The following is a 25,644-nucleotide window of genomic DNA, read 5'->3' on the forward strand; positions in this document are numbered from 1 at the left end:
GACATCACCACTCAGATGTCCAATTGGTGAGTCTTCCATTAGAATTTCAGGCCCATGGGAGAGAAGATTTTGTTGTTTTTGTTCATTTTAGTGTCCACTGTACCTTGACCAATACCTGGGTCATAATAGGCACTCAATCGATATTTAATGAATAAATGAATAAATTGTCTCTAATGCCCAGGCCATACTAGGCATTAGTGGTAAGAAGATAATCAAGATAGATCTCTTGCCTCTAAATGTTTATATCACAAAGGAAATGACAGATATTCAAAGAAGTCATTGATACATAAAGCCATCAGAACTGATAAGTGCACAGGGTGTGTGAATGTCGCAGGAGGCCTCTCCTCTGCGAAGCCCCTTCCCCACTGAAATGAGCCTTAGAGAATAGAGACAGAGTAGGTTGAGGAGGAAGAACGGCAAGTTCATTTAGAGGGGATAGAATAAGCAAAAACACAGAAGTTGACAATTTAGGCTTTATTCAGGGAATAGAAAACCATCCAGGATATTAAATCATAAGGTGTGGGGGAGGAAATGACAGACTATAAAGCTCAGTTATTGTCTCAAATTCTATTTCAAAAGATGGTCTTTATTCCCCTATCAATTCCAAACAGGAAGAGTATAAATGATCCTCAGGAAGCTGTGTTTTCTAGTGGATCCCATGATTAGCAATTCAACAGCAAATAGTGCCTGCAAAACGAAGCAGCTGGGTACAATGTGGGGGGCAAGGATTTTTTCAAAACAGAATTACCCTTGCCGTCTGTATTAGTTTGTTCTCACACTGCTAGAAAGAACTACCTAAGACTAGGTGATTTATGAAGAAAAGAGGTTTAATTAACTCACAGTTGCACAGGCTGTAGAGGAAGCAGGGTTGGGGAGGCCTCAGGAAACTTACAATCGTGATGGAAGGGTGAAGGGGCAGCAAGCAGCTTCTTCACATGGTGGAGTGGGAGAGAGAGAGTGAAGGGGGCAGTGCTACATACTTTTAACACCTAGATCTCGTGAGAGCTCACTATCACAAGAAACCAGGAAGAAATCCACCCCCACGATCCAGTCACCTCCCACCAGGTCCCTCCCCCAACACCGGGAATTACAATTCAACATGAGATTTGGGTGGACACACAGAGCCAAACCTTATCACTGTGTGTCTTTGGACAAGTTATTCAATCTCTCTGTACCTCAATGTACCCATCGAAAATAGGCAAAATCATACTCATCTCAAAGAACATTTTAATAATTCAGCGATATAATAAGTATTTTAAACACTATGTGCCAGCCACTATTTTACATGTTTTATTCACATTATTTTATTTCAACCTCCTGACAACATTTTATAGTAGGTCCCATTGCTCTTCCCCTTTTATTGATATAGAAACTGAGGCATAGACTAAGCACTTTGCCCAAGGTGACACAGAGCTAACAAGAGTCAGAAAAATGTTTCAAACTTGGAAAGTGCTGTGTTAGACCCCTCACTCCTAAATGTTCTAGAATAACACCTCAATTAGAACGTATGCAATAATTATTAGTAGTCATCATTACTGTCATTTATTATTACTGCCTGCCAGTAATTAAATCTCTTAAAACAACTTTAAGAAATTGATACAAATATTATCCCCAGTCTATAGATTTTAAAATTGAGGCTTGGAAAGGTTAAACACATTGTCCAGTGCCAGAGTTGGGAAATAGACCCAAGAAGGAAAGCTCAGAGGAACTGAATAATTTGTCAGAATTAGCACTCCCAGGCACTGTTCTGTTCCTAGTGTTGAAGGTAACACTAGATATTACTGCAAATAATACTAATACTACTATACATTATATGAACAACAAATCATTAATTGAATGTTTACTATGTGCCAGACACATGTACCATCTCATTTAATGCCCACAGTTACCTTATTCTATAATATTAACTACTACTTTTTTTTTTTTTTGTCTCTTTCTATGCCATTAAACATGTGGGGGAATTAAGGCCAAGGAGGAAACTAGCTTAAAAGTAGAAGGAATATAACAAAACCCAGATCACTGCTCAGTTTTCCTAATAGCTTTTTTAAACATAGATGGATAAATGTTTTAGTGCAGAATACTATTGTCATCACTGATATTAGCTGCAAATCATCCCTCTAATATACCACCAAAAATTTATTATAACTATGCTTATCCAAACTCTATTTAACTCATTAGGTAATCAATTCCATCTGTTTACTGCCTGCTTTCTAAAGCAACACAGTAACATCTTACGAATTAGGCATGACATTTTGCAAAAATACATTTTCCATATGTCTATCTCTTTACAATAATGTTCTTCTTTTTCAAATTCTATGTTAGATACAGTGGGTACATGTTCAGATTTGTTATATCGGAGTATTGCATCATGCTGAGGTTTGGAATTAGGATCCTGTCACCCTGGCAGAGAGCATAGTACCCAATAGGTAGTTTTTTAACGTCTGCCTGTCCCAGAGGTCTGTAGTGTCTGTTCCCATATTTATGTCCATGTGTGTTCAATGTTTAACTCCCACTTAGAAGTGAGAACACACAGTATTTGTTTTTCTAGTCCTATGTTAATTTGCTTGGGATTATGGCTTCCAGCCCCATTCATGTTGCTGCAAAGCACAAGATTTCCTTCTTTTTTATGGCTGCATAGTATTTCGTGGTGTCTGTGTACCTCATTTTCTTAATTCAGTCTACCACTGATGGGCACCTGGGTTGATTCCACTTCTTTGCTATTGTGAATAGCACAGCAATGAACATATAAGTGCATGTGTCTTTTTGGTAGAATTATTTGTTTTCTTTTGGGTGTGTGCCCAGTAATGAGATTGCTGGGTCAAATGGTAGCCCTGTTTTAAGTTCTTTGAGAAATCTCCAGACTGCTTTCCACAATGGCTGGACCAATTTACATTCCCACCATGTGGAAGAATTCCCTTTATTCTGCAGCATCACCAGCATCTGTTTTTGAACTTTCTAATAATAGCCACTCTGACTGGTATGAGATGGTATCTCATTGTCATTTTGATTTACATTTCTCTGATGGTTAGTAATGCTGAGCATTGTTTCATGTTTGTTGACCACCTCTGTGTCTTCTTTTGAGAAATGTTTATTCATGTCCTTTGCCCATTTTTAAAGGGGGTTATTTGTTTTTTGCTTGGTGATTTCAGTTCCCTACCATACAGATTCTTGGTATTAGGCCTTTGTTGGGGACATCGTTTGTATCTTCTCCCATTCTGTAGGTTATCTGTTTGCTCTATTGATAGTTTCTTCCTCTGTGCAGCAGCTCTTGAGTTTAATTAGGTCCCACTTGTCTATTTTTGTTTTGTTACAATTGTTTTTGGGAACTTAGCCAAAAATTATTTGCCACAGTCGATGTTGAGAAAAGTACACCCTAGATTGTCTTCCAGGATTTTTATAGTTTGAGATTTACATTGAAATCTTTAATCCATTTTGAGCTAGCTTTTGTATACGGTGAAAGGTAGGGGTCCAGTTTCAATCTTCTGCGTACAGTTAGCCAGTTATCCCAGCTCCACTCGTTGAAGAGGAAGTCCTTTCCTCATTGCTTGTTTTTGTCAGCCTCGTCAAAGATCAGACGGTGGTAGGTGTGTGACTTTATTTCTGGGTTTTCTCTTCTGTTTCATTGGTCTAGGCGTCTGTGTGCACAGCAGTACCAAGCTCTTTCGGTGACTGCGGCTTTATAGTGGAGTTTAACATCAGGTAGTGTGATGTCTTGGGCTCTGTTTCCGTTTTACTTTTTCATTTGCCTATAGGACTGCTTTGGCTATTCTGGCTGTTTTTTGGTTCCGTATGAATTTTAGAATAGTTTTCTTCTAATTCTGTGAAGAATGTTCTTCGTAGTTTGACAAGAATAGTATTTAATCGATAAATTGCATTGGGCACTATGGTCATTTTGACAACACTGATTCTTTCAATGTGCAAGCATGAAGTGCTTTTCCATTTGTTTGTGTCACTTTGATTTCTTTCAACAGTATTTTGTAGTACTCCTTGTAGAGATCTTTCACCTCCTTGGTGAGCTGTATTCCTATGTATTTTATTTTCTTTGTGAATACTGCAATTGAGATTGTGTTCTTGATTTCACTTTCAGCCGGGACATCGTTGGTGTGTAGAAATGCTACTGAGTTTTGTGCATTGCTTTTTTATCCTGAAACTTTACTAAAGTTGTTTATCAATTCTCGTCGCCTTTTGAAAGGGTCTTTAGGATTTTCTAGGTATAGAGTCATATCATCAGTGAAGAGAGATAGCTTGACTTCTTCCTTTCCTATTTAAATGCCTTTTATTTCTTTCTCTCACCTGAATGCTCTGGCTAGGACTTCCAATACCATGTTGAATAAGAGTAGTGAGAGTGAGCATCCTTGTCATGTTCCAGTTCTCAGGGAGAATGGTTGGAGCTTTTGCCCATTTAGTATGATGTTGGCTGTGGGTTTGTCATAGATGGCTCTTATTATTTTGAGCTATGTTTTTTAGATGCCTACTCTGGTGAGGGTTTTTATCATAAAGGGATATTGGGTGTTACTGAAAGCTTTTTTGTGTGTGTGTCTATTGAGATGATCATAATGTTCCTGCTTTTGATTCTTTTTATGTAGTGAATCACATTTATTGATTTGCATATGTTGAACCAACCTTTCATTCCAGGAACAAGGCCTACTTCATTGTGGTGTATTAACTTTTTGATGTGCCGCTGGATTCAATATGCTAGTATTTTCTTGAGGATTTTTGTGTCTATGTTCATGAGGGACATTAGTCTGAAATTTTCATTTTTGGTTGAATCTCTGCCAGACTTTGGTATCAGGCTGATGCTGGCTTCATAGAATGAGTTAGGGAGGGGCTCTTCCTCCTTGATATTTTAGAGTAGTTTTAGTAGTAATGGTATCAGTTCTTAGTATGTCTGGTAGAATTCAGCTGTGAGTCCATCTGGTCCAGGGCTTTTTTTGGTTGGCAGGTTCTTTATTACTGACTCAATTTCAGAAGTTGTATAAACGTTTTGAAATGTTATTATATATATTTATGGTATACAACATGATGTTTTGATATACATATAGATGGTGACACAGTTACTATAATCAAGTAACATATTCATTATCTCACATAGTTACCCATTTTTCATATGTAGCAAGAGTACCTAAAATATATTATTTTAGCAAAGATCCCAAATTCAATAGAATATTAACTATAATTTTCATGTTGTAATTTAAGATCTCTAGACTTGTTCATCCTATATGTTACTTTCTATACCTTGACTACATCTTCCTAGTTCCTCCCCACTTTAACCATTGTTTTATTCTCTGTCTCTGTGTATTCAACTTTTTTTTTAACTTTTAAATTCAGGAGTACATGTGCAGGTTTGTTACATAGGTAAACTGGTGTCACAGGGGTTCGTTGTACAGATTATTTTGTCTGGTCGTAAATACCTAGGTATGAATGAAACCTCCTTTGCAAAAGTTTAATTGAGGAAGTTATGACAGTGAAAGAGATCTCCATCTTGCTTCTAGTTTTAAGCTGTCCTTGTTCATTCCTGGGCGTAGGCTAAACTAATCTTGGCAAATAATTTAGTGTATGGTTTGAGTCTGAAACAAAATTGATAATAGCCCTTTCCCGAAAAGACTCCCTTCTTGCCTGGGGACCAATCTGCATTTACGGGACTAACAAATTAGCTACAAGATTGGAAATTATAGTTTAGGGGTCATGCGGCCTCTGGCTGCAAGAGTCTGAACTTCCCCAAATTGCTCCTGGGGATCACATCACTATTGTCAAACCCAAGATCAGAGGTTGAGATATTTTGCAGACCCTGTACTCAGTGGATCAGCTGATACCACCTAGACCGATAATCTGACTCAACCATTTCTGAGATCCCACTCAGGAACAGAAGACCACAAAAAAACCCCACTTCGAGCCCCCTATGATTCCATCTCCAACCTGACGAATCAGCACTCCCCACTTCCCGAGCCCCTACTCACCAAATTATCCTTAAAAACTCCCACCTCTGAATGCTCAGGGAGACTGATTTGAGTAATAATAAAACTCTGGTCTCCCGCAAAGCTGACTCTGCATGAATTATTTTTTTCTCCATTGCAATTTCCCTGTCTTGATAAATTGGCTCTGTCGAGGCAGTGGGTAAGGTGAACCCACTTGGCAGTCACATTAAGCCTAGTACTGATTATTTTTCCTAATCCTCTTCCTCTTCCCACCCTCCACACTCCAGTAGGCCCCAGTGTCTCTTGTTCCCCTATATGTATCCATGTGTTCTTAGCTTTTAGCTCCCAATTATAAGTGAGAACATATGTTATTTGGTTGTCTGTTCCTGGATTAATTTGCTAAGGATGATAGCCTCCAGCTGCATTCATGTTTCTGCAAATGACATAATCTTGTTCTTTTTTATGGCTGCGTAGTATTCCATGGTATATATGCACCACATTTTCTTTATCCAGTCTACCATTGATGGGCATTTAGGTTGATTCCATGCCTTTGCTATTGTAAATAGTGTTGTAATAAATATACACATACATGTGTCTTATTATTAGATTTTTAGGGCAAATAGTAGAAAGTCTATCAAAGTTCATGAGACACTCCTTGGATAGGGCATTTTTAATTTAATAAACTAATCTGGGCTTTCCTCATCTCTCTCCATGTACCATTGCTTTTAAAAAGTTTTCTCTTTGCTCATAATCCCTCTCAGCTTTTGCCTTTCCTGACGAGAATATCAGTCTCTTCTGGTCTGTCCTTATGTGTAAATTCAATGAAATTTCTTGTTTCCTTCCTTTGCCCCCTCAGCATTCCTATTGTAGATTTTCTGTCTGTGCATAATGACCGGCAATATAATTTTTGTTTTTCTCATTTACCAAAAATCAGTTAAGACCCTACCACCTAAAAAATAATAACTCATCCAGGCACAGTGGCTGATGTCTGTAATCCCAGCACTTTGGGAGGCCGAGGCAGGCGGATCACAAGGTCAGGAGTTTGAGACCAGCCTGGCCAACAAAGTGAAACCCCGTCTCTACTAAAATTACAAAAATTAGCCAGGTGTGGTGGCACATGCCTATAGTCCCAGCTACTTGGGAGGCTGAGGCGGGAGAATCGCTTGAACCCAGGAGGTGGAGGTTGCAATAAGCTGAGACCACACCACTGCACTCCAGCCTGGGTGACAGAGTAAGACTCCTTCTCAAAATAATAATAATAATAATAATAATAATAATAATAATAATAATAACAACTCCTACCATTCATGATGCTGTAGTAATAATATGGTTAATGCTGATAATAAGCATTCCAAGTAGGTGATTATTTTTTAAAATCTAAGCTTGTTGAAGAGTTATTTATGTTTACAAATAAGGTGGAGACAATCTATTTCATAAGTGCTGTGACAAATAGCTTCAGCTGTTCACCACTGGGTTGTTATATTTCATAAGTGATTGAATTCAATTATGAAATTGCAAAGCAATTCTCATTCTCCTGGAATGGAAATTGCAATGTCATTGCCAGCAAGCACCTATAACAGAAGACGTTCAAACTAAATGGCCATTTTCCAAGCAGTGTTCATTTTCAATGTGATATACAAATATTAAATAAGATAAAGTACTAATTATAAATGGTTTTGTTCATTTTTTGGTGTTTATTTGTTTTTGTATTTGGTTCTAACATACATTCAGGGCCAGGGTTGCAGAAATACATGTCAAACTAACTAAAACATCAGGATTCCAATTGCTCAGGATGGTCTGGGAAGACCTAGGATGCCTGCAGTGTTTCGAAAGGATTGATTGCTCTCTACTTGCAGCCTGTGTGTGATCAGCTTGGAATTAATTGCTTCTATACTCTCCATGTGCACCTGAAAATAATTCTTGGTAGGTGACTGGGTGAATAGTAATAAAGATAGGAAAAGGCAAGGGAGTTCCCAGACCTCTGCATTCTTGCAATAAAGCGTTTAAAATTGTCAAAGCCTAAAGACTTGCTTACAGGGCCTGGCCCCAGTTTAAACTCTCTATCCAAGGAGGTCAAATGATGTAATAGGAAGAGGAAAGACAGGTTTGGGGCAGGTCCTGGCTCCCCCTGCCCACACTCATCAGCCGCACAGCTGTGCGGACTTCAGCACGTTCCCCACCCAAGAAACTATTTCCTCAGCTGATTATCATGCCAGCCTCTTTGAGCTTTGTGAGCAGTGGAATCAAGGAATGGAATGGTGAGTATATTGTCATCCCCCTACACGTTTTTGCAGTAGAAAAGAAGGGCGGAAGTATATTAACAGTGCCATGAAAATTCGCTTTGGAAATCTTCCTCCAGGCAGCTTTTTCTTTGTCCTGACATATCAGACTTGAACATTAAACAAACAATAGCATCACCTCCTTATCCTAGAGGTTCTCAGGAATAGTATTGAATGCTGTGGTCAAGAATCTTTCAGCACTGGAAATCTTCCTCCAGTATCCACCACTGGACCAAGCTTCTGAATATCTAATAATATATAACATATCATTAGAAAGTGGTCAACTTCATGACGTTATTGCCATATGGATCAACTCACTATTAGGCCAATTTAATAAAATGTAAACATTAGGAGTCATGGCTCAGAGGGTATTTTTATCAACGAGATAAAGCAATATAAGTCAAGCAGGCTGAAGCTTTGTCTAGACAAATTTATTTCAGCTCAAATAGAATTTTAAAGTTACAATATTTATAATATCTTTAGAATGACAAATGGATACATCTATTTTTAAATAAGTCATGTTGTATTTAGAAATGGGGCCAGGTGCGGTGGTTCACACCTAGAATCCCAGCACTTTGGGAGGCCGAGGCACGTGGATTACCTGAGGTTAATAGTTTGAGACCAGCCTAATCAACACAGTGAAACCCCATCTCTACGAAATACAAAAATTAGCCAGGTGTGGTGGGGCGTTCCTCTAATTCCAGCTACTTGGGAGGCTGACGCAGAAGAATTACTTTAACCTGGAAGGCGGAGCTTGCAGTGAGTCGAGATTGCGCCACTGCACTCTAGTCTGAGCAACAAGAGTGAGACTCCATCTCAAGAAAAAAGAAGAAAAGCAAAAAAAAAGAAATGGGACCTGCTGCAGATACACTCACTATTCTTGGAATGCTTCAAGTAGTTATTTATTTCACATTATCTTATGCAGCACCTTCAGTGTGCCAAATAAGATAATCCTTCCAGTATTTTGGCAGGACCTAAGTAAAAGAACGAAGCCAACAGCCTCGCAATGCTTCATGCTTTATAGGCAAGGACTTGCCTCTGCGCACACGGCCTGAGTTCTGAATCAGCTTTCTCAAAAAGTGACATTATTCTTCATAATATTATTTGGTTTCTGCATTAGAAGACTTGTTTCCAAAGCATGTCTTCAGAAGGTAGGACTCACACTCATATTTGTTCGTAAGGCAAGATGTTCTGTAGTAGTGTTCTGGACAGCATGGTTTGACCTCAGAGTCAAATTTGCATAATTATGAGTTGAGCTGTACCAAGCTTCTATTGTATTTTAAGAGAAGTTGTGAGAAAGGGGAGAATGATGCCTATTTTTAAAACTCATTCTGTTCCCAGATGATTTGAATTCCAGTTTCTAGCCCAATTATGTCATGGCCTGAGGGGACTGTTGAGTCAAACTTAGGACAACCTCGGCCCTGAGAGACTGAAATCTAAAGAACAAAGGACAAAAAGAGACAGCCAGGAAGCTCAAGGGTGTCTGGGTTTGGGAATTTGTTGTCTGATTAAAATTAAATTTGTTAGAAGCTACATGAATTAAAATACTATTTGTATTTCGCTTATCTCTGGATGCAAATACACATTTGAATTGGCTCCTCTGCAAGATGACTGAGTGATGATATGTCGGCATGGCCTGGAGATGACTCCAGAGGCCGGAGTCCCCAGTCCCATCTGGTTCTGGTTTAGCTCTGAGATCCCATCACTTCATACCTTATTCTACCATGTGTTTCTTACCAGCACAGCTTTGTCTGCTGGTCTGGTGATCTCCTGAAGGTGCCGGAGGCATATTTTCCCTGGAAAGAAATTGAGGCATTGGAGGCTCAGCAGCCAACTAGTTTGTGATTTAAAATCTTTTATCCCCTAGGATTTTGAACCGAGTAATTTAATTGTTGCCATCTCTTAAAATAGCATATTGACTAAGCTCATGGTCTTTGGTGTCAAAAAGCCGGGGATTAAATCCAAGCCCTGTCATTTATAAGCTGTGTGACCTTGAGTAAGTTATTTAAGAAATGTGAGTCCCACTTTACTCCTTGTAAAATGAGGGCTACATGACTTCTTGTAAAATGTAGCTATCTCACTGAACTTCTGTCTGTATTAAAATGAGATAATATACAACCAGGCTTAGAGCAAAAGTTCTCCATAGGGTGATGGTTGCTATTGACATTCTCAGCACAGTGCTCAGTAACCTGGACTTTGGGCTGCTGGAAGACACCTGTCTTCACCTTGTTTGCTAACGAGCCGTTTGGCCAAGGGTTACTTGAGTTATGGCGAAGTTAGACTTTCCAAGCCTCAATTTTCTCATTTATAAAATAGGGATGATAATCCTTCTCTTGAAAGGTGTTGTGAAGATTAAATGACATAATTGGCTAGCAAACTGCCCAGTACTCACTGTGCAAACTTTGTGGATAGCAAGACCTGCTTTTATCAGTGTTGTGTGTCATCTGAATATAGGTAGATATATTAGCTTGCTAGGGCTGCCGTAACAAAATGCCACAGACTGGTTGGCTTAAGCAACAGAAATTTACTCTCTCACAGTTCTAAAGGCTGGAAGTTCAAGGTCCAGATACCAGCCATGCACCATCTTCCCACTCTGTCTTCACATGGCCTTTCTTCCGTGAGCCCAAGAAGACATTTGAGGTACCCCAACATTCCTGGCGTGTCTTCCTCTTCTTAAAAGGACACCAATCCTACAAGGCTTTTATGACCTTATGTATCCTTGCCTTTTTTTGTTTTTGTTTTTTGAGATGTATCGTCACTCTCGTTGCCCAGGCTAGAGTGCAATAGTGAGATCTCGGCTCACTGCAGCCACTGCCTCCCGGGTTGAAGGGATTCTTCTGCCTCAGCCTCCCAAGTAGCTGGGATTACAGGCACCCGCCACCACGCCCGCTTAATTTTTTGTATTTTTAGTAGAGACGGGGGTTTTGCCCTGTTGGCCAGGCTGGTCTCAAACTCCTGACCTTGGTGATTCACCCGCCTCGGCCTCCCAAAGTTCTGGGATTACAGGTGTGAGCCACCACTCCCAGCCTATCCTTAACTATCTTCTTAAAGGCCCTACCTCCAAATACAGGGTTAGACCTTCAACATATGAATTTGAGGAGGGACATAATTCAGTCCACCACAGAACCAGAAGTCAGCCTGCAGTAGATTAAGGGGAGAGCAAGAAAACAGATCTAATGAATATAGTTAACTTTTCTGAGGAGTTTGACAAAATAACAGAGAAGAGAGGTTATCATTATTTATATCATTATTTCTGTTGGTATTGAAAGAGACTGTGGCGAAATGGGAAGAACATAAGCTGTAGCATCAAAGACTGGGGTGTAACTCCTGTCCCTGTGCATACATACGGAAACCCATATATATGCATAGGATATATATATATGTTTATATCTATATGTTTATATATATATATAAAAATACATATTTGACTTCTGGTCATGAATTTCTTCACATCCATGAGACTCAGTCTCCATGTATGTGAAAAATAAACAATTATACCTCACTCTGGGGTTATTGTGAGGATTAGGATTATGCCAATCAAGCACCTTGCCCATCTCCTGGGATACAACAGGGGCTCGATAAATGTTAGGCACTGGGTTAAAACCACCCAAAATGCAGGCTCTTACAAGGTGGCTGAGTCACAACGAAAATTCATAGTCCCACATGGGAATCATGCTGTGCTCCCCACACTTTGCCTCCAGGAATCAGAGTTGATTGGGTTCAGTGGTGTTGCTCTTTTTTTTTTTTTTTGAGGCGAAGTCTCGCTCTGTCGCCCAGGCTGGAGTGCAGTGGTGCGATCTCAGCTCACTGCAAGCTCCGCCTCCCGGGTTTACGCCATTCTCCTGCCTCAGCCTCCTGAGTAGCTGGGACTAGAGGCGCCCGCCACCACGCCCGGCCAATTTTTTTGTATTTTTAGTAGAGACGGGGTTTCACCGTGTTAGCCAGGATGGTAGTGGTGTTGCTTTTCTAACTTACCGTAGGCTGCTGATTGCTGATGATTTCAGTTTTGTTTTTAGAGCCTGTCAGCTGCGTAGACATAGAAACAGCCCTTTGGCAGGTAGGAGTGATTAAGAAGTAAGGTACCAGACTGCTGGAAAAGCAAGAGAGCCCACAGGCAGACACTTCAAGGGCGTTTTTTTTGTTTTTTTTGTTGTTGTTGTTTTTTCTTTTTTTTCTTTAAATGCTGCATGTGATGATCATCCTATCATACACACTTAATTCAGTTATACTGATCCTCCAGCCCTGTGTCTTTTGTCTCAGACTTTGCATCTGCAGAGAAAGAAACTCTGTTTGTAGCACAGTTCAGATTGCTGCCCAACACAGAGGCCCAGAAGTTAATCCGCTGTTTTGTTTCTTTCCTGTGTAGAGGGTCACTAGGTCTAGACAAGGTTATGTTATGATTGAAAGACTGCTCAGAAAATTTAATTAAAATCCTCTCTACTTTTGCTGTATTTCCCAACACAATGAATAGAGAACATAGTGATTCTGAAGAAGACATTTGAGGTCCACCAACGGGCCACAAATTTCAGTTTGAAAATTATTTCCCTATAGGGCAGCAAATATTCAAGGGATTGGAGAGGATCAGAAAGTTGAGCGGGAATATCATTTGCCAGATTATTCTTAAGTGACAAAGGAGTATCAGACTCCCTGTTAGGTTCAGAGGATAAACAAGACATGTTAGATATTGATCTTGTCTGCAAAAAAACGCACAATGGAGAAAACAAACATGAGCAGATCGTGATGTTATGTTTTACATGCTAGACAAGAACCAGAGTGTAGGAACGATGACCAGGAGGTCATCAATTCTGCATGGTGGGGCAATCCAGAGAGACTTCAGAGATGAGGCACTTATCTTTAAATTGGATCATGAAAGATATATACATTTTAACATGTGGAAAAGGAAAGTGGAACATTTTAGGTTGAAGAAATTGCACTATAAATGATTCAAAAGAAGATTGCATCAGACGTTGTTCAAGAAAGCACACCCTTTCTATTTGATATTATCTATTTACGTAAGGTCTGTTGCATGGTATTTACTCCTGCATTGGCAAATACAGTCATACAACATAGTTGAAGTCATTGGATCAACAGCAGTCTAAAAGCAACATTTTCCGTCATCTTTTCTATCTCAGGACCCGTTGAATAGAATCAACCCATTTGTTCAAATGAATGAAGGAGAAAATTGAAGGAGCCCCATTTTGGCTTTTTTGATTTTCCCCATAAAGCCCAGATCAATTTGTTAATGCCTAGGTGCCTTTTTCCAGCTACTTTTAGCTCTTCCCACATACTTTAGGAGCACAACTACTTACTTTCCCACCAATTTTATCCTTGTCTGCTCAGTTTATTCTTAGCCTTCTCATCTTTTCATGTCCTTTTCTGTTTTTTTTTTTTTTTTATCAATCACTATTCTGAAGCTTTTCCATTTCACTCTTTCCAGATAAGTTATTATAATATAAAAAGTGCAAAGCAAGTGTTTGTTTTTATCTATTACTCATTTTCACAAATATAGCCACTCCAAGTGTTTGTTTCATCACCAATGTTGTTGTTGTTGTTTTGGTAAACTCCTTGAGGGCAATAATTAAGATATGCTAAGATTAGGGTACCACTGACCTTCTCTTCTCTGCTAAGTGAGAGCTTTGGCACCTCAATGTTCTCAGTGAGGCAGAGCAATAAGGAGGAGCAGATGTTAGCAAGAGGTAGCATTATTAGTGTCAAAAATGACTCGACTTTGGCATAGAGGACTACATTTCCAACTGACCCATGGGACAAGGGATTGGGGTCCTAGTGGTCCTGGGACGAGAGGAGCTGACTGTTATCCTTATATCCTTCTCTATGAGTCTAGAATGTCAAGAAGAAAGGATAGAAAAGGGAAGCCATGGCTTCATACTGAGCCTGGATGTTTTTCTTCCTGCTAAGTTCTTCATCTGAGGTGTGGATTGATTTACACAACAGAGAGAATTCCTATAGGCCACCATCTGACCCTACTTCAAAGGAGCCGGACTGAAGGATGATATTCTTTGAGACACAAGCACCTGAACCCTAATATATTTCCAAATCTTTCAGACTTGTGCTTACATGACCCTAGGGCAAATGTGCAGATATTACCAGATGTTACTTGGGCCAGAAAAGGTTTTGTGGACAAATACCTTTGGGGTCATTTGGGTTATGCAAAGTTAAACAGGACTCTTTGTTACAGGTCTTCTCAAACCTATATTTTTTAATATTTTGTGACAAAATTATATTAAAGTTCACAGCATTTTCCAAACATCTATGGGCACGAAATTCCCTTTTGCATAAAACATCTTTGAGAAATTATAGTGTAAACATAATTCACAAAGCAAAGTACAATATTTTAAAGCTTATCTATACCTATTGACTCTATTCACTACAAAATGGACCTAAATAGAACATCCCGTAGGCCCCCGTCCATCCAGTATGTACCCATGAAACCAACTGGTTGCTGGTTACTTTACCCATGTCAGCACCTAATCTGAACATTTTATTTTGTAGCTCAAGTCAAAATACCTGATTTCTTTTTTCACTTTACTTGTAAAATGAGCAGATGTCCTTCAATTCTTTTTTGTCCTCATAAATTATTGGGGTACAGGTGGTATTTGGTTACATGAGTAAGTTCTTTAGTGGTGATTTGTGAGATTTTGGTGCACCCATCACCCATGTATACATTGCACCATATTTGTAGTCTTTTATCCCTCTCCTCTTTCCCATTCTTCCCCCCAGGTCCCCAGAGTCCATTGTATCATTCTTATGCTGTTGTGTCCTCATAGCTTAGCTCACACAAATCAGTGAGAACATATGATGTTTGGTTTTCCATTCCTGAGTTATGTCACTTAGAATAATAGTCTCCAGTCTCATCCAGGTCACTCCAAATGCCATTAATTCATTCCTTTTTATGGCTGAGTAGTAGTCCATTATATAAATATATCAGTTTCTTTATCCACTCGTTGATTGATGGGCATTTGGGTTGGTTCCGTGATTTTGCAATTGTGAATTGTGCTACTGTAAACATGCGTGTGCAAGTATCTTTTTTGAATAGTGACTTCTTTTGCTTTAGGTAGATACCCAGTAGTGGGATTGATAAATGGTAGTTCTACTTTTAGTTCTTTAAGGAATCTCCTCACTGTTTTCCATAATGGCTATACTAGTTGACATTCCCACAAGCAATGCAGAAGTGTTTCCTGTTCACTGTATCCTCACCAACATCTACTGTTTTTTGATTTTTTGATTATGGCCACTGTTGCAGGAGTAAGATGGTACTGCATTGTGGTTTTGATTTGCATTTCCCTGATCATTAGTGATGTTGAGCATTTTTTCATGTTTGTTGGTCATTTGTATATCTTCTTTAGAGAATTGTCTATTCACGTTCTTAACTTACTTTTTGATGGGATTGTTTGTTTTTTTTTCTTACTGATTTGAGTTCATTGTATATTCTGGATATTATTCCCTTGTCAGATGTATAGATTGTGAAGATTTTCTCCCACTCTGTGGGTTGTCTGTTTACTCTGCTGACTATTCCTTTTGCCATGCAAAAGTTCTGTAGTTTAATGAGGTACCAGCTATTTATCTTTGTTTTTATTGCATTTGCTTTTGGATTCTTGGTCATGAGATCCTTGCCTAAGCCAGTATCTAGAAGAGTTTTTCCAATGTTATATTCTAGAAATTTTACAACATCTGGTCTTAGATTTAAGTCCTTAATCCATCTTGAGTTGATTTTTGTATAAGGTGAGAGAAGAGGACCCAGCTTCATTCTCCTGCATGAGGCTAGTCAATTATCCCAGCACCATTGGTTGAAAGGGTATCTTTTCCCCCACTTTATGTTTTTGTTTGCTTTGTCAAAGATCAGTTGGCTTTAAGTATTTGGGTTTATTTCCAAATTCTCTATTCTGTCCCATTGGTCTATGTGCCAATTTTTATACCAGTACCATGCCATTTTGTTGACTATGGCTTTATAGTATAATTTGAAATCAGGTAGTATGAGGCCTCCAGATTTGTTCTTTTTGCTTAGTCTTGCCTTGGCTATGAAGCTATGCAGGCTCTTTTTTGGTTCCACATGAATTTTAGAATTGTTTTTTCTAATTCTGGGAAGAATAATGGTGGTATTCTGATGGGGATTACATTGAATTTGTAGATAGCTTTTGGCAGTATGGTCATTTTCACAATATTTATTCTACCCATCCATGAGCATGGGATGTGTTTCCATTTGTTTGTGTCATTTATGATTTTTTTCAACAGTGTTTTGTAGTTTTCCTTGTAGAGGTCTTTTGACTCCTTTGTTAGGTATATTCCTAAGTATTTTATATTTTTGCAGCTATTATAAAGGAGTTGAGTTCTTGATTTGATTCTCTGGCCACTGTTAGTGTATAGAAGAGCTACTGATTTTTGTACATTAATCTTCTATCCAGAAACTTGGCTGAATTCTTTTATCCGTTCTAGGAGCTTTCTGGAGAAGTCATTAGGATTTTCAAGGTAAACAATCATTTCATCAACAAACAGTGAGAGTTTGACTTCCTCTTTACTAATTTGGATGCCCTTTCTTTCTCTTGTCTGATTGCTCTGGCTAGGACTTCCAATACTATGTTGAAGAGGAGTGGTGAGAGTGGGCATCCTTGTCTTGTTCCCGTTCTCAGAGGGAATGCTTTCAACTTTTTCCCATTCAATATTATGTTGGCTGTGGGTGTGTCATAGATGGCTTTTATTACATTAAGGTATGTGCCTTCTATGCCAATTTTGCTGAGTTTTAATCATAAAGGAATGTTGGATTTTGTTGAATGGTTTTCAGCATCTACTGAGATGATCATGTGATTTTTGTTTTTAATTCTGTTTATGTAGTGTATCACATTTATTGACTTGCGTATGTTAAACCATCCCTGCATTCCTGGTATGAAACCCACTTGATCATGGTGAATTATCTTTTTGATATGTTGTTGGATTTGGCTAGCTAGTATTTTGGTAAGGATTTTAACATATATGTTCATCAAGGATATCAGTCTGTAGTGTGTAGTGTTCTCTTTTGGTTATATCATTTGCTGGTTTTGTTATTAGGGTGACGCTGGCTTCATAGAATGAATTAGGGAGGTTTCCTTCTTTATTTCCTTATATCTTTCTTCAGATGTCCTTCAATTCTGACAGTCTAAGGTTCTTTTCTTGTTTGTCTGTTTGTTTGACACATGGTCTCATGCTGTCACCCAGACTGGACTGCAGTGGTGCCGTCACTGCTCACTGCAGCCTCAGCCTCCTGGGCTCAAGCAATCCCCCAACCTCAGCCTCCCAAGTAGCTGTGAAAAATATCTGATTTCAATGGAATCCTTAGAGAACATTAGCAGAGTCTATCTTGTAGTTGCCTTATACATAGGGGACAAAACTGATTATTATTAAATGGCAAGTCCATTGTTTATAACTAGTGGTTGTTATATAGAAACAAATTCCAGGTTGGACTACTGGTGATCTCTTATGTTTTTCTAACTGTACCTTAAAAATGCTAGAGATGCTGGTGAGGTTGTAGAGAAAAAGGGAAACTTTTACACTGTTGGTGGGAGTGTGAATTAGTTCAACCATTGTGGAAGATAGTACAGTGATTCCTCAAAGACCTAGAGGCAGAAATACCATTTGACCCAGCAATCCCATTACAGGGTATATACCCAAAGGAATATAATTCATTCTATTATAAAGATACATGCATGCATATGTTCGTTGCAGCACTATTCACAATTAGAAAGTCACAGAATCAACCTAAATGCCCACAAATGATAGATTGGAAAAAGAAAATGTGGTACATATACACCATGGAATACTATGCAGCCATAAAAAGGAGAGAGATCATTTTATTTGCAGGCACATACATGGAGTTGGAAGCCATTATCTACAGCAAACTAATGCAGGAACAGAAAACCAAACACTGCATGTTCTCACTTGTAAGTGGGAGCTGATTGATGAGAACACATGGACACACTGCTAGGGAACAACACACACTGGGCACCTGTTGGGGGAGGGAGAGGATCAGGAAGAATAGCTAATAGATGCCGGGCTTCATACCTGGGCGATGGGATGATCTGTGCAACAAACCACTGTGGCACACCTTTACCTATGTAAGAAACCTGCACATCCTGCACATGTACCTCTGAACTTAAATGTTGGAAAAAATAAAGAAATATATGTTACTACACTGTTAGATTTATAGAGTAATGTATATTACTACTTAAACTTTTTATTTGAAGTAATCATATAATGCACTGATTATCTGAAATAAATTCCTGTGCTCTTTTTTGTTATCTTAAAAAAAATGCTAGAGTTGTAATATCTACATTAATGACAAGAATATGCAAAAGAAATCATGTACAAGTGTTGTAGCTTAATGCGCTTAAACTGGGAAATGTAAAGGCCTTATTGGCATTGTGAGGGTCCTTCCTCTGTGGCCAATCACAGACATTAGCAGACATGTTCTTCTGTTTTCCTGTGTTGCTATGTGTAAGCCTTGGTGAGCAGCGGCTGGTCCTAAGACTCTTTCTTGTTTTCTTCCACAGACAGCGTGGAAGATGAACTGGAGATGGCCACCGTCAGGCATCGGCCTGAGGCCCTTGAGCTTCTGGAAGCCCAGAGCAAATTTACCAAGAAAGAGCTTCAGATCCTTTACAGAGGATTTAAGAATGTAAGAACTTTCTTTTTGACTTTACCTTCACACAGTTCCCAAAGGAACACTGAGACATGAGAGGAAAAGGGGGAAAATATCCCATTCTGTGAGAGCCCCATCATATGTGTATTTCATACTGATCCTTCCTAGATAGGAATATAATCAGTATCTGTGGACTTTGATCCTCTGTGGCACACCCATGCTGGTACACTGTAATTGCCCATTAAAAAAAGAGAGTTTCTGAGAAAGGTTTATTCAATTCAGTTCTCGGTTGAAATATTTTCTCTTTGTCAACTATAATGACATAATTTTAATAAACCTCCATTGTTTCCTTAGTTTTTAAATACAGGCTGGTGCTTGACTTGAGTCTTGAATATAGATTGAGGTCTATCAAGGGATTCCATTCCTGGCATTGGAGGATAATTACTGTAACTTTCATAGTTGAAAAAACCATGCTGCCAATGTCTGTAAACCAGAGGTGTCTGTAGTCATCACTGTACCTGGTTCTCTGCAATCCAGGTGTGCAGATGCACCTCCCTCCTGGGTGAATCATCTCCAAAAGGGAATGAGAGTCCGGAAAAAACCCAGAGGGTGGGGTGACAGAAAGTGAATGGATCCAGGCAGTATATGAGACACAGTCTCTTACTAGACACTTCGTATGTGCTAAGGGTTAAACTAGATGCTGCAGGTTATTCAAAAGTCAGAGAAGATACACTTGTATCCTTACGGAGCTTATGGTCTGAACAGGGAGAGAAAACTTGTTGTCATGAATCTGTTTGAAAACAGGTCATCCTTAAAGGCATCAAATGTTTATGTATCAAATAGCATATACACCCCAACATATAGTTTGTTCTTATACATATGGAAACCAAAGTAGCTACAGGCACCCCTGGAGATCCAAATTAAATTGCTTTGATCCCTTTTGAAACCCATCCCCTAAGATCCCCAGTTCCACGGCATGTAGAAGTCTGTGATGTCCAAGGATTTCTTCTAATTCCATCCTCTTCACATCTGACCCCCCCACAACTGCTGCCTTTGTCCAACCTTGTGCAGACCGGATAAGAATCTCTGCCTCTTCTTTGGGATCCACGACAACAATTTACTCAGAGAATTCATACCGGTAGTTGACACTGCAGAATATTTTTATAGGGTTTCCACATGCACACTGCACACAAGTTTCCACCATCTGTCTGAATGAATGGGGTCTGTCTTTCTCCCATTCTTGCTCCTCACCCCCTTCTCCTTTCCCTGGGCTTTCTAAGTTTTTCTCCCTCTATTATGCAGAGGAAGTTTGTTTCTCCTCCAAAACTTAATGATCTGCAAAGAGCTAGGACTTTGTGGTAATGGGGACAGAGGAGATTGTAATGGAGATGAGTGCTCATCACACACACAGACCGCTGATTAAAAGGAATCTTGATGGGTAATCTATCAAGACAATACATATAAATAAACCTGCATAAAGAGAAAAGGGCTTTGACAACTAGGAAAGAGGATGAGTAGTTATGCCTATTCTGCAATGGCTCTGCTTCAGAGACAGCAGGCATTTGCAATGAAACAGCGGTACTGATGACTGGCAGTAGAAAAACAATGAGCAGCAAGGACAGAAAGGAAAGGAGGTGTAAAAGACCAATCTGGACTAAAAGTCAGTGCTCAGAGGAGGCGAATCACAGAATAAAACTTAAAATGTGTTCATGTGAACACCTAAACTTCTTTGCTCTGATTCAGACATCTAGTAGTAAGTATACTTTTTTTTTCTTTTTAACATTGGATTGTACACCAGATACAAAATAGTTGTCGAACACAGGAGAACTGAATCCAATCTCCCAGCATCCCTGTATTCCTCGACTGCTGCTATGTTATTATTCCACTGCCATCCCGTAGGGTTTCTCTGTTTGGGGTCTGGCTGCCTTTCATTGCATTTGCTGTAAATTGGAATCATGATTACTGCCATTATTAACCTTTGGAGCCAGCATCTCTGCAGCATGTCTAATACAAGTGCCACTTCACAATAAATTGCTAGGCTCCAAAGTCTGCATTCATTGCTTTATTTTATTTTTTGTGGCCCATATGTCCTTCTCTTCTTCCTTTTCTCTCCTTCCCCCCTTTTCCCAAACTCTTTTCTTTCCCCTTTTTTAATCCTTCTGACCCCACCTCTTATTTCTTCACTCCTCCTTTCTTTCTCTCCTTTTTTTTGGTTTACCTCTTCTGTCTCTTCCCCTTGTGAATTATTGTCTCTTTTCAGCTCTTCCCCATTCTCCTCTTTCTCTATTTTTTTCTCTTCTCAGTCTTTATTGCTTTCTCTTTCTCCCATCTCACCCCACCCCAAGAGACAAATTTCCATCAGATCTGAATATACCAAAAGCCTATTTTATATACTTCTTTAAAAGACTTTGCCGTTTGCTCAGAAAATATTAATAGACATCTCTGATAAATCAAACACAAGTGGCCTTTTAATTTTGATTTCTCCCAGTCAAATGTACAGTTCTAATAAATGAACCCTAAGCATAGCAGAAATACACTAAGCAGGTCAGCGGCACTTGGGTTTTATAGCATGGTAGTAAACTGAAGCAGCTTCCATCTGAGAAAGGAAACCAACTGCCTTGGTTCCCTCAACACCAATTACCCCAAAGCCCTTAAGATCACAAATTCATTTCCCTGGAAACAGTTGGGATACTCATTTTTAATGAAACTTTGAAAACTCTCCATACTTTGATTCAAAGGATAAACCATTCGTCAACATATTAAAATGGCCACACTTGTGTGAAAGTAGCTCAACATAGTCAGGCACCCCTACAAGTAAACATGACCAGCATAACTCCATCATTTTTTTCCCATATGGTATCTCTGATACATGCCCTCACATTTTCAACATAGATTGTTAATGTAAATTGGAAATGAGAGGAAGGGAAGATAGCAAGAGAAAAACCTCCTCCCTCACCTCATCTTACTCACTGAGGCGCCCACACAGTTTTAGGTCTCTTGCCAGATGCTGAGTCTCCAAAGGCGAGCAGCTGATAGAGACAGAAGAATATAGTACACTGTCTACCTATAATGAGCCTCAGAATCACCTGAAGGGCTTGTCAAGACACAGATTGCTGGGCCCCATCTTGGAAGATTATGACTTAGTAGGGTAGGGATTGGGTCACAGCATTTGCATTTTTTTTTTTTTTTTTTTTTTACAAGTTCCCAGGTGATGCTGATGCTACTGGTCCAGTGACTACACTTTGAGAATCACTGGTTTTGTGCAGGCATCATAAGCTTTGGTGTCACTCAGCCTCAGGTCATGTTACTCATTTGGGCAGTTCCCTCTATCTCAGGAGACCGTGTGTCTTTGTCTATAAACTGGGATAATGATAACGATTGCACTTTTTTAAAGAAATAAATATAATAAACATGAAGTTCAATAAAAAGGAATTCTTATAGTGTGGTCCCCAATGATCAAACTCAGCTGTATGTTCTGTCAAAGTGGGACTGTCATAGTTGGCCTACATACCTCCCAGGCAGTGTTTGGGTTTTGGACTACATAATTATGTATTAGGAAGGATGCAGAAAACGCAAACTATTATCTACAGCTCAGCAGTCTCAAACTTAAATGCATGTTGCAACCATCTGGGGAGCTTTACAAATTAAAAATAGTGGCTACTATGCTTGGTGATTCTGATGTAATTGCTCTAGGAAAAAGCTTCAGCATTAGGAATTATGAAGCTCTTCAGTAATTATATTGTGCGGGCAAGATTGAGAACCATTGAACTAGATATATAACATATACAAGGTGCTTCTAGCACAAAAAGAAGTGACCTGTTAGTGATGAGCTCTATTATGGCAAATACCAATGACTAGGCTAGCTACATTGGAACCTCATGAAGTCTTTGATGTGTATATGAAGTGCATGTGTGTTGTGTGTGGGTGTATGTGTGTGTGTGTAGGGGTTGGAGAGAGGTAACAGGTCTTATTTTTGAGGATTTTTATTCAGTTAACTCTGGGATGATGCTTGGGAATTTTTCTTTTTTTTAATCTGAAGTCCTTAATTTATTAAAAATATTTTACATTTCAACAGACAGTGAACAGAAAGCCACATTTGAGAACAAATGGTCAAAAGGTCACACAAATATCAATATACCTGTTTCATAATCTTGCTTTGCTGCACTCTTTCAAAACCAGTTATAGCTTCAGTTCAATTTTAGGTGGTTGTAAATGATATACTGGGGCATTAAGTTTTAATATAGTGATGCCAATGCTGCTTTGGCATTTTCTGCCATTAATTAATAATATATAGCCTATTCTTCCCATTTTTAAGGCACAGGATGAGTTGCAAATAGTTAGACCTCTGTGCTTCAGATACCTGGTTCCTTCTGTGGAATCTTTCCCTGCTTCCTTTATAATAGGTAAAATTATCCATTAGAATCAAATATATCATTAAGGCATCACTTTAATACCTGCTAATGTCCTTTTGACATAAAATGTTATGTTACTATCTATCTTTTTTATCTAAACTAGAAGGATGTTTATATTCATTTTCTATCGTCAGGTAACTATTTGCCAAACACTAAATGGATTTCTAAATCCATCTAGTAATGGATTTAGAAAGCATTCGTTCATAATATACTGTCCCAAGGATCAGGAGTTCAGAAATGACTTAGCTAAGTGCTCTGGTTGGAGTTCCATGAGGCCACAATTAGTATCATGATTGGGCTGCATTTCTTTCTGGATCGTGGATCCTTTTCTAAGCTCCTGTGGTTGTTGGCAGAATTCAATTCTTTGTGGTTGCACATATGAGATTCCCCTTGCTGGCTGTCAATGTGGGGCCACACAGCCCCTAGAGGCTACCTGCAGTCCGTTTTTACCTGGCCCTCTTGCAGGCTCCCTTGTAATATGGAAGCTGGCTTCTTCAAAGCCAGCAACACAGAATCTGGTTCTGTAATGGGTAGTACAATCATGGATGTGGCATCTCATCCCATCAGCTCTGTGTTATGCACGCGCCTAATTGAAGAGACAACCTGAACAGGCAAAGTGTGAGCAACAAGGCTGTTTAGTCACCCAGGTACGAGTGGGCTGAGTCCAAAAAGGGAGTCAGCCCTTTTTGGGAGGGTGGAGGGTGGTGCGATTGGAGCTCATTTCATAGGTTAGGGTAAGCAGTGGAACGTTACAATTAGGGGCCATTTATTGCGGGCAGGGAAAGAAGGTTACAAGATACATTATCACAAGGTGGGAGGGGCCATAGAGCACAGTGTCACGAGGTTGATTGATCAGTTACGGTAGAGCATGCTACAATGGTAGAATGTTGCAAGGTTGCCTAATCAGCTAAGACAGGTACTAGCCGTTTTTCTTCTTTTCTGGTTTTCCTGTTGTCCCAGACTTACTGGCTCCAGGAGACCTTCTGGACATGTACATGTGGGTCACAGGGGTCACGAAGGCTTGACCATGGCACAGTCTGCTCAGGGGACCTCACGCTCTGCATATCTCAGCACTCAAGATGAGGAGAGTTGAAAAGGTGTGACTCACTGGGGGTCCCGTAGGGTGTATCCATCACAGTGGAGCTTGTGAGGAGGCAGCGATCCCTGTAGAGCAAAGCAGCTGAACGTGTTCTGCAGTCACATCTCAAACGCAGTTAATCCCACTCTCAGTGTTTGGCTTGTTATCCAGACACCCTCCTTGGGCATTTCATCAAGAACAGAATCATACTTTTTTTTAATCTCTTTTTTTTTTTTCCATTTATGCAAGAGTTTTGATGTTGTAGCCAAAGGAACCAGCAGGACATCTGAATTCTTTGATGGGGCTTTTCCACCCCATTCGAAGTGTTTGGGAACTTCTGCAGTAAGATCTTTAAAAACAGTGAAACAAATGGAGGATAACATTAGAGGGATCTATGTTTTTGACAAAGTATATTTACATAAAAAGCACTAAGTTCCATTTATGGTTGGAAAGGAGAGAGAAGAAGTTTAGTTCCCCTAAACTTTGCATGAGAAACAATAAGATGCAGTGATTAGGACAGAGGAATTCACTGCTAATTGCATAAGGCAATTGCTCTTTTGTCACAAGCCCTCAGGGTTATTCTTGAACGCTTTCATAGACTCTGTGACCCTCAGTAAATCACTTCATTCCTGCTGGCTTCTGTCTCTCTGTCAGCAAATTCGGGATTAAAATCTTCTCTTTCAACCAGGAAGGAGGGTGGGTAATAATTGGTTTTGTTCAGCATTTGAAAGACTCAGATAAAAAGCCTTTCTTAAGTGCAAAGTATTATTCATGTACTTTAGAATTAAGGTAAGAACAGAGTTAAAATGCTATTTCCTTTGCCTTAGCAGGTCTGTCAGATTTCCAACAAGAAGGGCTTTCTGAAGGGATGATTGTCTATAAGCCTAAGCAGTTAACACGACTTCCCTTTTGACTTCCAAAGACTGACATAGTGCAAGTGCTGTCCAGGGTTCAAACCTTACCACTGCCATTTCTGAGCTTGAACAGTGGCTTAGATTCTCTGGACATGAAACTATCCTTTCAAAATTTAGGTTGTTAATATCCATGTAGGTAAGAAGAGAAATGATAAATGTTTTACTTAATATCTTTAAAAGATAACAGAGCCCTTCCGTTCTTTCCTTATTCTTCTACGTACAAAACTAACTAAACTTCATAATGTAATTAAGAATTCATAATGACTAAGTAATGTCATCTTGAAATATATTAAGCATTAGTTTATGGTATACATTATGTTGGTACGAAAGAAATTGTGTTTTTTTGCCATTACTTTCAATGGCAAAAATCGTAATTACTTTCACACCAATCTAATATATTCTATGGCATTTAGATGTTT

The 25,644-nt window shown here is 39.3% G+C and overlaps 1 protein-coding gene across 5 annotated transcripts in view; it reads left to right on the forward strand.

Annotated features, from left to right (window-relative positions):
* The window catches only part of KCNIP4 (Kv channel interacting protein 4), a 1,232,493-nt gene that overhangs the window by 1,088,229 nt on the left and 118,620 nt on the right, over nucleotides 1-25,644 (forward strand). For all 5 annotated transcript variants that reach the window (XM_011935672.1, XM_011935676.1, XM_011935675.1 and 2 more), the window contains one exon: nucleotides 18,733-18,857. In XM_011935672.1, the coding sequence (XP_011791062.1) occupies nucleotides 18,733-18,857 (125 nt within the window). The remainder of the gene's footprint in view (nucleotides 1-18,732; nucleotides 18,858-25,644) is intronic.

The sequence above is a fragment of the Colobus angolensis genome, unplaced genomic scaffold (genome assembly GCF_000951035.1).
Source record: "Colobus angolensis palliatus isolate OR3802 unplaced genomic scaffold, Cang.pa_1.0 Scaffold146, whole genome shotgun sequence".
In the NCBI taxonomy this organism is placed as follows: Eukaryota; Metazoa; Chordata; class Mammalia; order Primates; family Cercopithecidae; genus Colobus; species Colobus angolensis.